Genomic DNA, 13,668 nt, shown 5'->3' with positions numbered 1-13,668 from the left:
TACAACCGGATGCCATTCGGCATCATTTCGGCATCTGAAGTATTCCACCGCATTATGGAGCAGATGATGGAAGGCATCGAAGGGGTACGTGTATATGTGGACGATATCATCATTTGGTCCACCACTCCGCAGGAACACATGCATCGTCTTCGACGTGTCTTCACCCGCATACGGCAAAATGGCCTGCGTCTCAACCGTGCGAAGTGTGCTTTCGGCCAGACGGAGCTGAAATTCCTCGGGGACCACATCTCAAGGTCCGGGGTCCGTCCCGATGCAGACAAGGTTAGCGCCATCACAGCCATGCCACGACCGGCTGACAAGAAGGCTGTCTTAAGATTCCTGGGCATGGTCAACTTCCTTGGGAAGTTCATTCCCAACCTGGCTTCTCATACAACAAACATGCGCCATCTCGTAAAAAAATCGACGGAATTCAACTGGCACCAGTCGCATCAGCAGGAATGGGAGGAGCTCAAGCACAAACTGGTCACGGCACCAGTGCTGGCCTTCTTTGACGCGACTCGCCCTACAAAGATCTCAACAGACGCCAGCCAATCTGGTATTGGAGCGGTACTCCTGCAAAAAGACAGCACGTCATCATGGGCCCCGGTTGCGTATGCCTCACGAGCCATGACCCCTACCGAACAGCGCTACGCGCAAATCGAAAAAGAATGCCTGGGCTTGTTAACTGGACTGGACAAGTTCCACGACTATGTGTATGGCCTGCCACGATTCACGGTCGAAACTGACCACCGCCCCCTGGTCAACATCATTAACAAAGACCTGAACGACATGACTCCTCGCCTCCAGCGCATCTTACTCAAACTCAGGAGGTACGATTTTGAACTGATCTACACTCCGGGGAAGGAACTCATAGTGGCGGACACTCTTTCCCGAGCAGTGAGCACACCACCAGATGCGGAGGGGTTCGTGCGTCAAATTGAGGCACACGTGACTCTGACAGCAGCAAATATGCCAGCTGATGATCCTTGTCTGGCCCACATACGCGCAGAGACGGCGACTGACCCTCTGCTGCAGCGAGTGATGCGCCACATGACGGAAGGGTGGCTAAAAGGGCAGTGCCCCCAGTTTTACAATGTGCGAGATGATCTCACCAATATAGACGGGGTCCTTATGAAATCGCATAGGATCGTCATTCCACACAGTGTGCGCCAGATGATTCTTCGTCAACTACACGAAGGCCACTTGGGTGTCGAAAAATGCAGACGAAGGGCCCGGGCGGCGGTATATTGGCCGGGTATTAATGAAGACATAGCCAACATGGTGCTCAACTGCACAACCTGTCAGAGGTTTCAGCCGGCGCAACCTCCGGAAACACTTCTACCACACGAGATGGTGACGTCCCCCTGGGCGAAGGTGGGTGTTGACCTATTTCACGCGCTCGGCAGAGATTACATTGTTATTATAGACTACTTCTCAAACTACCCGGAAGTCATGCCTCTCCATGATCTGACGTCGTCCGCAGTCATTGGGGCCTGCAAGGAAACGTTTGCTCGCCATGGCATTCCAAGGACTGTCATGTCAGACAATGGACCTTGTTTTGCCAGCCGTGAATGGTCGTCCTTTGCCGCAGCATATGGTTTCACTCATGTGACATCCAGCCCTCTGCATCCACAATCGAACGGGAAGGCTGAAAAGGGTGTCCACATCGCAAAGCGGCTCCTGTGCAAGGCGGCTGATGCCGGATCGGACTTTAACCTTGCCTTGCTGGCCTATCGATCGGCCCCGTTATCCACGGGCCTCTCGCCAGCGCAGCTACTAATGGGTCGCTCCCTCAGGACGACGGTACCTTCCGTCCTGGCACCGACAACAGACCATGAGGCGGTTCTTCGGGACATGCAACTGCAGCGTGATCGCCAGAAAGGTCGGTACGACACACGAGCGACGGACCTGCCCCCCCTGTCCTCCGGAGACAAAGTACGCGTCCATCAACCGTATGGTGGCTGGTCAGCACCGGCCGAAGTCCTCCGACAAGTGGCTCCCCGCTCGTTCCTGGTTCGCATGCCGGATGGTTCCGTGCGTCGCCGCAATCGGCGCGCCCTTCGCCGACTTCCACGTTCACAGCCACACAACACGCCAGATCCTCAACAGGCTTCCGAGGATGACTTTGTGGAGCTGCCGCACATCACGCCCTTTCCATCGCCACCCATGGCCATGCCTGCACAGCAGCCGGTGGTTCTTGATCCACCCTTAAGGCGGTCAACCCGAATTCGTCGCAAACCCATTAGAATGGACTTATAATACAGTTCATATGTTTAATAAGTTGGACAATTTTACATGATAACCTGTTGTTGTTTATCGTTCCAGATGTCGTCTGACTGGACAACTGTTCAAAATTTTTTTTCTTCTTCTCTCGTTCGCATTTCTGTTATGTTATGGTACAACTGGATTCATGTGACGCACTCGACATCGCCCCATGTACATAGTTCCGTCATAGACACATGCTGCACACGACACACACACACTCTTAGATGCACTCACGTCACGATCATATTTATTACCACGTAGGCACATATCTTTGTAAAAAGGGGGGATGTCATGATATTCAAACACACACATCATGATGGACACACTAACAGGCAAATCAGAGTACACAACACCACAACCAATCACAGACAAGAACACCAACCACATAAAAAGCACGAGCACGACACCTGGAGGTCAGTAGGTCTGGGGAGAAGGAAGCATGAAAGAGCTGTTGAAACACCACAAGCAGGGAGCCCCCCACGTGCAGAGTGCAAAGACCAAGTTGTAAATAGTGAGTTTAAATAAACAAGTGTTGTACCATATGCAACTGTGTTGGCTCTTCTGTGTGTTAGAACACCCAACACCACACCCTCCTCACCAGCCAATTGTTCCATATCTGGCAAAGAGAACCGTTGAAGCAGAAAGTGAAACGAAAGCAAACAGAATTTCTCCAGAGGGTGCACATGACGAGTCCTGGAGAGTGAAAGAGAGAGAGAGAGAGAGAGAAAGGTGGTCTGTCTCCCTGAAGGCCAATCCTGGAGGGTTGGCAACAGCCCGAGGCTGGCGAGCTGCCGCCGCGCCGGCAGAGGGCCTCAGCGAGGCGTCGCCGACTCCGCCCCCTCCCGTCGCGGATCCTGCGCATGCGCCTCCTCCCCCCCCACCCGCGCAAGCGCCTCTCCCCCCCCCCCCCCCCACCCGCGCATGCGCTCCTGCCTCCTCCCCCCGTCCGCCATCTTGTCGGCAGAGCCCCTGGAGCGGGAGCCGGGCTGGCGGGAAGAAGGGACAGGCGCTGCCGCTGCTCGGCCTGGGACGGCGGGGAACCCCGGCCACTGCGTCCGGGAAGAGCCAGGTGAGCTCGGCATTAAAAAAAAAAAGGCGCCGCCTTCTGTATTCCAGCGGCTGATCTGTGAGGGTTTTTCCCGGTGGCCCATCTGCCCTCTGACCCCCCCCCCCAACCAGGCTTCACTGTCAAACTCTTCAGAATTTATCTCTCACATGAAAACTGTTTTATTGCCGGGGCCACGCCGTTGCAGCCTGGTTTAAAGGGCCGGAGGCAATTCCCCCGCTCGACCGAGCCCTCATCAGGGTGCTGAGATCTCCAACAACAATTTGTACTCCCCTGTTTCAGTCTGGCCTTGCCGGGTGGGCTTACGGAAGGAGACTCAGCCGCCCCAACCACCCCACACAGAATCATCAAAGAAAAGGGGCCACCCCTATCAACCCTCTTCCCCCCCCCCTTACTAATTGGAACCACAGAGTTGATCAAGTCGGTGCTATCACCCCCAGTCGACCGACCCAACACCGGGCGTGTGGGTGGCGCTCATCATGACTATTTCCGAAAATTTTAAAACTGGGCAACAACTCTTTTAAATAAAAAGGCTAATGCTATGTCTGCCAGGGACCCTGAACAAAAGGAATTTTCCACCTGGGTCCGAAGCTGGCATCACTGCTCCAAAGAGACACGAACGTGGGCTACAGCAGTGTGGCACAGGGACGCAGTGGTTAGCCCTGCTGCCTCACGGCACCGATGACCCGAGTTTGTTCCTGGCCCCGGGTCACTGTTTGTGCACATTCTCCCCATGTCTGCAAGGGGGTCTCCCCGCCATAACCTAAAGCTGTGCAGAGTAGGCGGATTGCCCCTTAATTGGAAGAAAAAACGTGGGCTGCAGAGACCAAAATCAAAGGGGACGATGCAAAGGCCATCTACATTTCATTAGCCAGGCTTGGACATGGCGCTTCTTAGTCTGTTAGCACAAATCACCCTGCAACCTCCTTTCACATTTTTAGTGATTGAAACAATAACAACCTGAGGAATATATAACGTTTGTCAAAGCCAAAGTGGTGAGGTATGAGTCATATGACATGCCCCTCGCTGGGGGAGCCAGTTAGCAGTCTGAATTGTAGTCCAGTATATCTTTCATCTGAGGAGCAGCATCTCAGAAAAAGGACTCTGACCAGGTTTGAATGCCTGACCTCCATCCACTGTTTCTGCTAAAACTTCTACATCATTGTTTCCAAGACTAATTCATCCCAACATGACTATCAGAATCTACAGTGTAGAAGGAGGTCATTCGGCCCATCGAGCCTGCACCGGCCCTTGGAAAGAGCATCCTACCTAAACCCACACTCCACCATAATCCCACTAACCCCACCTAAGCTTTTTGGACACAAAGGGCAACAAAGCCGGGAATTGAACCTGGGACAATGGAGCTATGAAGCAGCTGTGCTAACCACTGTGCTACCGTGCCACCCTATCCTATTGTGGAAGTTATATCTCCCGGAAAAGTGAATTACCCAGTATCAATCTTCAACCTGCCAACCTCTGAAGAAATACACCATCGGAACTTGATTCTGGATTGATTCCGATGAACCAATAAATCTTTACTATCTGGTCCTTGCCCTGTTAGAATCATAGAACTTAGTGTAGAAGGAGGCCATTTGGCCCATCAAGTCTGCACCTTGGAAAGAACACCCCACTTAAGCCCATGCTCTCACCCGATCCCTGTAACCCTACCTAGCCTTTTTAAACCCCATCCTGCCCAGAAGTTCCTCTGTTTTAGGCATGACCAAAACATGTGTACATGATTGTCCGGCCCCCTCCTCCACCTTTCACAAATGTCCTCAACCCCTTCGAACAGACGACGCGTTCTCAACCTCATGAAACTTGTGAGGGGCGGTACGGTGGCAGCAGTGGTTTGCACTACTGCCTCATGGCGCCAAGGACCCGGGTTCGATCCCAGTCACTGTCCGTGTGGAGTTTGCACATTTTCCCTGTGTCTGCATGGGTCTCTCTCCCCCCCCCCCCCCCCCCAAACAAATAAAAATTGTGCAGGGTAGGTGAATTGACCATGCTGAATTGCCCCTTGATTGGAAAAAAGAATTGGGTATTCTAAATTTAGAATTTAAAAATGTGTTCCAACCTCGCGCACAAGCTCTATGCATTCACTCTCCGTAAACTTTCGCACCATAGCTCTTCCTCCAAAGTCTCCCCCAATTCCTCCTCCCATTTGGTCCTCACTCCATCCTGGGATACTGATCCTGTTTCCATAATTTTCCCATAAATAGACGAGGTAACTCCCCCTCCTATCCCAACACCATCAACACCTCTTCCAGCAAAGAAGAAGGGGGTAACACTGGAAAAGAAGAGGGTAACACTGGAAAAGTGTGGAAGGTCTTCTTTATGAAAGCCCATAATTCATATATCTAAAAGCCTCCCTCGTGAGCTCATATTTCTCCCTCAATTCTTCAAATGTTGCAAAAGAAGTCTTTGAATGTGATCATGCCTTTTTCCTCCCAGTCTTGAAACCCAGCGTCTATTTTTTGCCAGTTTAAACGGATAGTTTTCTCGGACTGGCGTCAGTTTCGATCCTGCACCTAATTTAAAATGTTTGTGAAACTGCTTCCATTTCTTCAGTGTTGCCACCACAACCAGGCTCTGCAACAATGAATGATAGCTATCATGGTTCCAATTCTGAGACTAGCGTTCAATTCCAGATATATTCAATTTAATTTCCACCAGTTGCTATGGTGAGATTTGAGCCTGTATACTCTGGTGGGAGAGGGGTAACGGGGCTGCAGAGTTTAGGAAGACTGCAGGAAGGTGTGTTGATTGTGTGTTTATCACTTGGTGAGTTGGGGGGGTGGGGGGAGAGATTCAAAGCAGGCATGGAAGAGCAAGGGCAGCACTGTGGCGCTGTGGTTAGCACTGCAGTCTCACGGCGCCGAGGTCCCAGGTTCGATCCCGGCTCTGGGTCACTGTCCGTGTGGAGTTTGCACATTCTCCCTGTGTTTGCGTGGGTTTCGCCCCCGCAACCCAAAGGTGTGCAGGGTAGGTGGATTGGCCACGCTAAATTGCCCCTTAATTGGAAAAAATTAATTGGGTATTCTAAATTTATTTTAAAAATAGGCATGGAAGAGCAGATAATAGGATATTACTTCTGAAGATTGCGGATGTGAAATCTAGAAGGAATTTGAAGATGAGGATATTGAAGTTAATATTTTGTGAACCGGGATCGGTAAGGAAAGGGAAAATAGATGTACAGGGTAGGTTTTGTATTCCGAATTCCATTCTCAACAATGGTGGAGCCTAACACCTGCGCAAAAAATGCAGGGATAAACTGCAATTTAAATGGCCCGCCACATCTGCCGGGGGGGAAAACACGTGACGGAGCCATAAAATCCTGGCCAAGGGTTGAAGCATTTTTTGCCAGAAGTCCCGAGTGGATCTCCCTGAGGTTTCCAGAATCACAGATTCACGTCTTCAGTCAGTTTGGTTAATTTCACAAATTTTGTTAAGGAACGCTATTGGGACATGACAACATCCTGGCTGTAATACTGGGAAACTAGTTGGTAATTATGTGACTACCAGCGATAGCAGTTACAATTCTTTCCCTTCAAGGTGCATGTTACTATTTATTTACCTCAGCCAGCCCACGTCTTTTGAATTGATTTCTTCAGTCCGTCTAATAGCTCGAAGGTCACAGAGCCTTTATTGACAAGCTGAAGTTTCTTTCTGATTCAGAAGCTGTTTAACTCTTTTATTTGTTTGTAGTAATAGCAGGTATTGGAAGCTCTACAACTCCTTGTCAAGATGTCGTACATGTTGCCGCATCTCCACAATGGCTGGCAAGTGGACCAGGCCATTCTGTCGGAGGAGGATCGCGTTGTCGTCATTCGCTTTGGCCACGACTGGGATCCAACTTGCATGAAGATGGACGAGGTGTTGTACAGTATCGCTGAAAAGGTAAGCCTTTGAAAACCTCTTGAGCTGCAGCAAGCTTTAGTAAAGCTGTAGTAAAAGTGGAATGTATGAAGTGTTCAATTTGTCATGTGCATGGTTTGACCGTTTATTTTTCAATCAAGATTTTTTTCAGGCTAAGTAAATTATCCAACTCTTCATTTTGTTTCGACACGGGAGGTGGGGGGGGGGGGGGATGTGCACGAGCTCAACAACTAGACCTTTAACATTTTCAATAATACTTTGCTTTACAACTGTCCGTTTTCTCTCAGTCCATCAGGGAAATGCTATCGTCTCCATTTTCCAGCCGTTCAAGCTCCAGTCAATCAGGCACTAAAGTTAAGGGACCCTGAGCGTTAATGTGCCAAGTCATATAATTCCATCACCATGTATTCCCTTTGAGACCAGTTTTCTTACAGCTAATGTCAAACTTTAAAAAAATATATATATTTCATGGGATGTGGGCAGCACTGGGAGGGCCATCATGAGAGGGCCTGGTTTAGCACAGGGCTAAATCGCTGGCTTTGAAAGCAAACCAAGGCAGGCCAGCAGCACGGTTCAATTCCCGTACCAGCCTCCCCGAACAGGCGCCGGAATGTGGCGACTCGGGGCTTTTCACAGTAACTTCATTTGAACCCTACTTGTGACAATAAGCAATTTCCATTTCCATGTGTTGCCCATTCCTAATTGCCCTTGAACCGAGTGGCTTGCTAAGCCATTCCAGAGGGCAGTTAAGAGTTAATTGCTGTGGGTCAGGATCATACTTGTCCAATGACATTACCACTATGCCTCCATTTCCCTCCCCCCATATTGCAACATTCAAAGATGTGTAAGATTTAAATGTTGAAGAATGTAAAACAAAACATTAAGTGTCCAAATGCATACGTTTCTTTTTTTAAATTTAAAATACTCTATTCATTTTTTTGTTCTAATTAAGGGCCAATCTACCTGCCCTGCACATCTTTGGGTTGTGGTGGTGAGACGCACGCAGATAACGGGGAAAATGTGCAAACTCCACTCGGACAGTGACCCGGGGCCTGGATTGAACCCAGGTCCTTGGCGCCGTGAGGCAACAGCGCTAACCACTGTGCCACCGTGCTGCCCAAAAGTTTCTTATTTCTTAAAGTACTGATATACCATGAGTTATTTGTTGTTTATAAACCCCAAACATGTATTAAATTCTTAATTTTATGACCTTTTAAGTCGCCCAGTTTTTTGTTCTTGGCAACAGTTTATTCCTATACGGTCTATAATCAGACTTTTTTTGTTAGGTGAAAAACTTTGCTGTTATTTATCTTGTGGATATCACAGAGGTGCCGGACTTCAACAAGATGTATGAGTTGTATGATCCATGCACAGTTATGTTTTTCTTCAGGTATGTATAACCACAGTTCTTAACGTAGCAAGAAGAAGTAACAACTGTTGTTGAGATTGTGTTTTTAGTCATCGAATGGACAGGATTGAAGTTCTACAATATACATAGGATTTTTAAAAAAATTTTTTATTAAAGGCATTTTGCATATATACATAGGAATATCAGAAAACCCCAGATACAGAAACACAAGCCAACTGCGATCACTGATAAGCCACCCCGCCCACTTAGTTTTTCCCCCCTTATTCCTTTTCCCCACCCCCGAAAGCAAAGAACCCCCCCCCACCCCCACCCCGGATGCCTTAATTCACTTCAAAGAAATCGATAAACTTCCACCTCAGGGTGAACCCCTCCTCTGCCCACCGTAAGGCGAACGTAACCTTTTCCAAGTGCTGGAATCTGCCAGGTCGCTCACCCACACGCCCGCCTTTGGCGGCTCCGAGTCCCACCAGCTCAACAGAATCCTCCAAACTGCAGTTACATACTGACTGGGAGTTATTTCTCCCATATATCAATTTGTACCGCCGCATTGCTAACCTCTCTTGGTCTGTGGCAGCTTGGATGTGAGATAGCCCAACTTCGGGGCTATCTTGAGCACTATTTTCATCGGTTTGAGAGCTGAATTCTAAAAGGAACCTCATGGCAGCTTTGAAAAGTTCCTTGCCATTCAAGGGATTATCCCAGAGAAAGAGAATTTGTTAATTCTGTAAGACCAGCCCATAACTTACACTCAGCAAACTCAGGTTAGTGCTTTATTCCAATTGTAAACAATTCAGGTGACCACTAAAGCCAGTTGTTGCAAAAGGTGTTCATGTCCTTTTTCTTAAACAGAATGCCAGTACTTCAGAGCTTGCCGAGAAGATGAGGGAAGAAACTGACAGGGAAACTGCAGTGTGCAGTGAACTATCACAGGATGTTGTCCCTTAATAAATTGCCTGTCCCACTGACACAAATACTAAGTTTCTGGGCGAAGAGTTTCTTCTTCTCCCTGTGCTAAGAATGAAGGCGGGTAGATAACTATCCAGCACCGGTGTTAACTGAAGAACTATCAGTCCATTCATTAACACAGTATCTGGGTTGCATGGCCTCATCAAGTTTCTTCTGGCAGTTCAAACCACAATTGTTTCCTGAATCACCAATTTCGAGGTGTTTGTTTTCACTCACTTTTTGTTAGGTGATTCAGGGATGAGGGACTTGAGTCATGTGGATTAGAGTAAAGGGATTGGGGCTGTTCTCTGTAAAGAAGAGGAGATTTGATGGAGGTGTTGAAAATCATGAGGGGTCGGGACAGAGTCTACAGAGAGAAACAGTTGCCTCTGGTGAAAGGCCCCGGAACTAGAGGGCCCCGATTTCAGGTGATTGCCCAAAGAACCAAGTGCGACAAGAAAAACTTTTGTCCGCACAGCGAGTGGTTAGGATCTGGAATGCACAGCCTGAGACTAGCTGTCAAAGGGAATTGACTATTTATCTAAAGATTTTAAAATGGCAGGACTATAGGGAAAAGGCGGGGACTGGGACAAGCTGGGTTACCCTTGTAAAGAGCCAGCACCAGCACAGTATGCTGAGTGGCCTCCCATGACGTGATTCTGTGATTAATAAAATTATGTCCTTGCGAGTTATTTTTTGACTGAATAAGATATAGTACACTATATAGTACACTTGCAACTGTACCATAGCCACATTGCAGCGTGTTTAATCTGTTACAGCCCTTGAATTCTGGACACACCACTCAGAGTTACAAATGGACTCTTCAACACCGGAAAATGTTGGGAATTTCTGCTAAATCAACCATTGCGACCCTTGGAGGGGACTTCAGTTTGTTATAAAGGCAAATATTATAGGTCGAGAGCAACCCTTAAAAATTGTAATGTAACTCCAGTGTTGCATCACACTCTGTAATTAATGCCTCTCTGCCTAAGCAATTAGTATTTAATTTGTACGGTGAATGCACCCACGTGTACTGTTACTAAACCAAATACATATTTTTGATTACTTTCCTCCTTTGTGGACAGCCAGCAGAGGGCATGCTTGAAACTAGCTCCCTGTATTCTGCCGGTGCTGCTTGTGGGGTGGAATGGCTGGACCTCTGGTTTTAATTTCCATCCTTTCCATGAAGGAAGCAAGTGGCACTGGTCAAACGTTTAAATCAGATGGCTGAGCTGGTCAATTTTCTGTATGAAGAGACATTGTGTCTGATTCTCTTCGCCACGGTGCCATGTTCACTTGAGAGGCATTCTGTAAACTAAATATGGATTTCTTTCTCCATTTGTTTCCTCCTGTTCCAAGTTAGTTGTTTATATTTACAGTTCAATAGCATTACAGCGTTGTGACCTAAAGCGATCTTCCACTTTTTAAAATACATTGCTGTCGTTCTATTAATGATCAACAGATTACGTTTTAAAAACAGTAAACCCAAGTACTGATTTGTTGAGCAGATTAAAATAATTTTAAAAATAAATTTAAAGTACCCAATTCTTTTCCTTTTCCAATTAAGGGGCAATTTAGCGTGGCCAACTCACCTAATCTGCACATCTTTGGGTTGTGGGGGTGAGACCCACGCAGACACGGGGAGTATGTGCAAACTCCACACGGAAAGTGACCCGGGGCCGGGATCAAATCCGGGTCCTCGGCGCCGTTTGGCAGCAGTGTTAAAGCTATTAAAATAAGTCTGTTTTGCAAGTTTGTTTTTCTTGATGACTTTTACTTCTCCGTCTCAAGACTTTGGCAAGTCTAAAACAAAATCTGTTCATGCATTTAATTGAGCAACCTTAATTGCCATTAAGGTCGTGGCGAGCTGCCTTCTTCTTTAACCCTCGTGGTGGGTGAGATGTAGGTACGCCCACCGTGCTGTTGGGGAGGGAGTTCCAGGATTTTGACCCAGCGACAGTGACGGGTTGTCACCGCCCCCCTGCACCAAGTTTTAATTGTTGTCGAGTTCAAAGAAATGACACTGTCGCGTGTTTGTTTTTCAGTTAAAAGGTTGAACCACAGAAAGATTTCACCTGCTTTAATCCTTTGATGTTTCCTTCACAATGTTTCTTTCTTTCCAGAAACAAGCACATCATGATTGATTTGGGCACCGGCAACAACAACAAAATTAATTGGCCCATGGAAGACAAACAGGAAATGATTGACATTGTTGAGACAGTTTACAGAGGAGCCCGCAAGGGAAGGGGTCTTGTCGTATCTCCAAAGGACTACTCCACCAAATATAGATATTGAGGCATCGTGTATGTTCAGCTGATCAGTTTCCTATAAGCTCCAGCCTGGAAGTATGACTGTTGTACGTAAAGTACCAAATTTCAGATTGCTTTTATGTTTATACATTTGCATTGGATATCCTCATTATCTACTACATGATTTATGAACTATATATGAGTGGAAAGTGGTGTTTTCTTTTAAAATCCATATTTTCCACTGAGCTAAATAGAAATTGTTGACTCTTCTGTGACTGTGCCCTGAATCTGGTAATATTAGATTTTTGGTACAATACTTTGAATATTTGAATCACCATATTTACATTTTCTTAACATTCAAATAAAAATTGAAGAGTGATACATGATTGTTGGACCTAGGTTCTCCAGTCGTAATTCTGATGGGAATCTATTTAAAATAGTTTTTGTCAGCGTTTTGATAGGAAAGATGTAAGCCACTGTTTGCTTTTTGAACAGTGGTTGTGCACCATATTTTTTTTAACCAGCCAGATACTGGGCTAAATGGTCACCCAGTGCTGGGAAGAAAATATAAAATGTAATTATTTTAAATGTTGACGGGCATCAGTGCTCACTGTGTTTATTCTTGGCCACATATCTAACTTATACTTGATATTTATTGTTGCTTTCTTCCCCCTTCATAGAATTTACAGTCCAGAAAGAGGCCATTCGGCCCATCGAGTCTACACCGGCCCCTGAAAGAGCATCCTACCTAAGCCCACACTTCCACCCTATCCCAGCAACCCCACCTAACTTTTGGACACAATGGGACAATTTAGCGTGACCAATCCACCTAACTCGCACATCTTTGGACTGTGGGAGGAATCCCACGCAGACATGGGGAGAATGTGCAGACTCCGCACAGACAGTCACCCAAGCCGGGAATCGAACCTGGATCCCTAGCGTTGTGAAGCGACTGTGCTAACCACTGTGCTATCGTGCTGTCCCCTTGTGCAAGGGGGCACAAAATTAAGTGTCTATCTGTCTTTTATGGATTTGGGCCCAGGTTGTCTACAGTCTTTGGGGCAGCACGTGGTTAGCAGTGCTGCCTGACAGCGCCAGGGACCCGGCATCAATTCCGGCTTTGGGTCACTGTGGAGTCTGTACGTTCTCCCCGTGTCTTCATGGGTTTCCTCCGGTTTCTTCCCACAATCCAAACATGTGCAGGTTAGGCGGATTGGCCATGATAAATTGACCTTAGTGTTCATGGATGTGCAGCTGAGGGTATGGGATAACGGGGCTAGGGCGGGGTTGTGGATATGGGTAGAGTGCTCATTTGAAGTGTCGGAACAGACTCGATGGGCCGAATGGCCACTTCACTGTAGGGATTCTATGATTCTTCAATCCATGATTCTTCAAACTCTGATAATTGGTTTGTTACTATGCATGTAATAACATATTGTTATTCAATGTGCAGTGTCTTTTTCTAAAAAGCCTGATGAGAACAGTTTAGACTTTTCCTTGTATGACCTGAGCAGCCAATAAGATATTCGCTCGGGCTGTCCCAACCCGTTAATTTGGCAAACCGTTGTTTAGATTTGATTGAAGTGTTAATTGTCTTTGAAACATTGTAAACACTGTACAATTTATTAATTAAGTGAATTGTTTCTTGCGATTGTGAGCCTAAACTCCTGTTTACAATTTATTATTTTGCTGCCACAATGGAAGTTATGTTTACAAAACCCAAAACTATAAAGTGTCTTAGTATAAAAATAATGCCATCTCATGTTACTTATTCATAGCTCTGTTGTGTATCTATCCCCAGGAAGTCCATGGATACCACTTAGAAATGAATATCACTGAATTTCCCTCTGAAGTGAAGGGCGATCTTTTTGTGCTAATCACATAAGTAGTATTACTAG

General features: G+C 46.9%; 1 protein-coding gene across 1 annotated transcript; it reads left to right on the top strand.

Moving 5' to 3' along the window:
* Positions 1-3,196: 3,196 nt before the first annotated feature.
* txnl4a (thioredoxin-like 4A) lies at positions 3,197-13,522 on the top strand. The gene is made up of 4 exons (XM_072466991.1): positions 3,197-3,334; positions 7,037-7,228; positions 8,494-8,597; positions 11,645-13,522. Exons 2-4 carry the CDS (start codon positions 7,076-7,078, stop codon positions 11,814-11,816), a joined length of 429 nt encoding a protein of 142 aa, XP_072323092.1. The 5' UTR covers positions 3,197-3,334; positions 7,037-7,075; the 3' UTR covers positions 11,817-13,522.
* Positions 13,523-13,668: the final 146 nt, after the last annotated feature.

Source organism: Scyliorhinus torazame, chromosome 11, assembly GCF_047496885.1.
Source record: "Scyliorhinus torazame isolate Kashiwa2021f chromosome 11, sScyTor2.1, whole genome shotgun sequence".
In the NCBI taxonomy this organism is placed as follows: Eukaryota; Metazoa; Chordata; class Chondrichthyes; order Carcharhiniformes; family Scyliorhinidae; genus Scyliorhinus; species Scyliorhinus torazame.
Note: the sequence above shows the minus strand (reverse complement) of the source record. Positions and strands in the feature narration are given on the sequence as shown.

Coding starts and splice junctions, on each gene's coding strand:
- txnl4a (XM_072466991.1), top strand. CDS start 7,076: ATGTCGTACATGTTGCCGCATCTCCACAATGGCTGGCAAGTGGACCAG. Junction 7,229..8,493: donor TGTACAGTATCGCTGAAAAG/GTAAGCCTTTGA, acceptor TTTTTTTGTTAG/GTGAAAAACTTTGCTGTTAT. Junction 8,598..11,644: donor ACAGTTATGTTTTTCTTCAG/GTATGTATAACC, acceptor CTTTCTTTCCAG/AAACAAGCACATCATGATTG.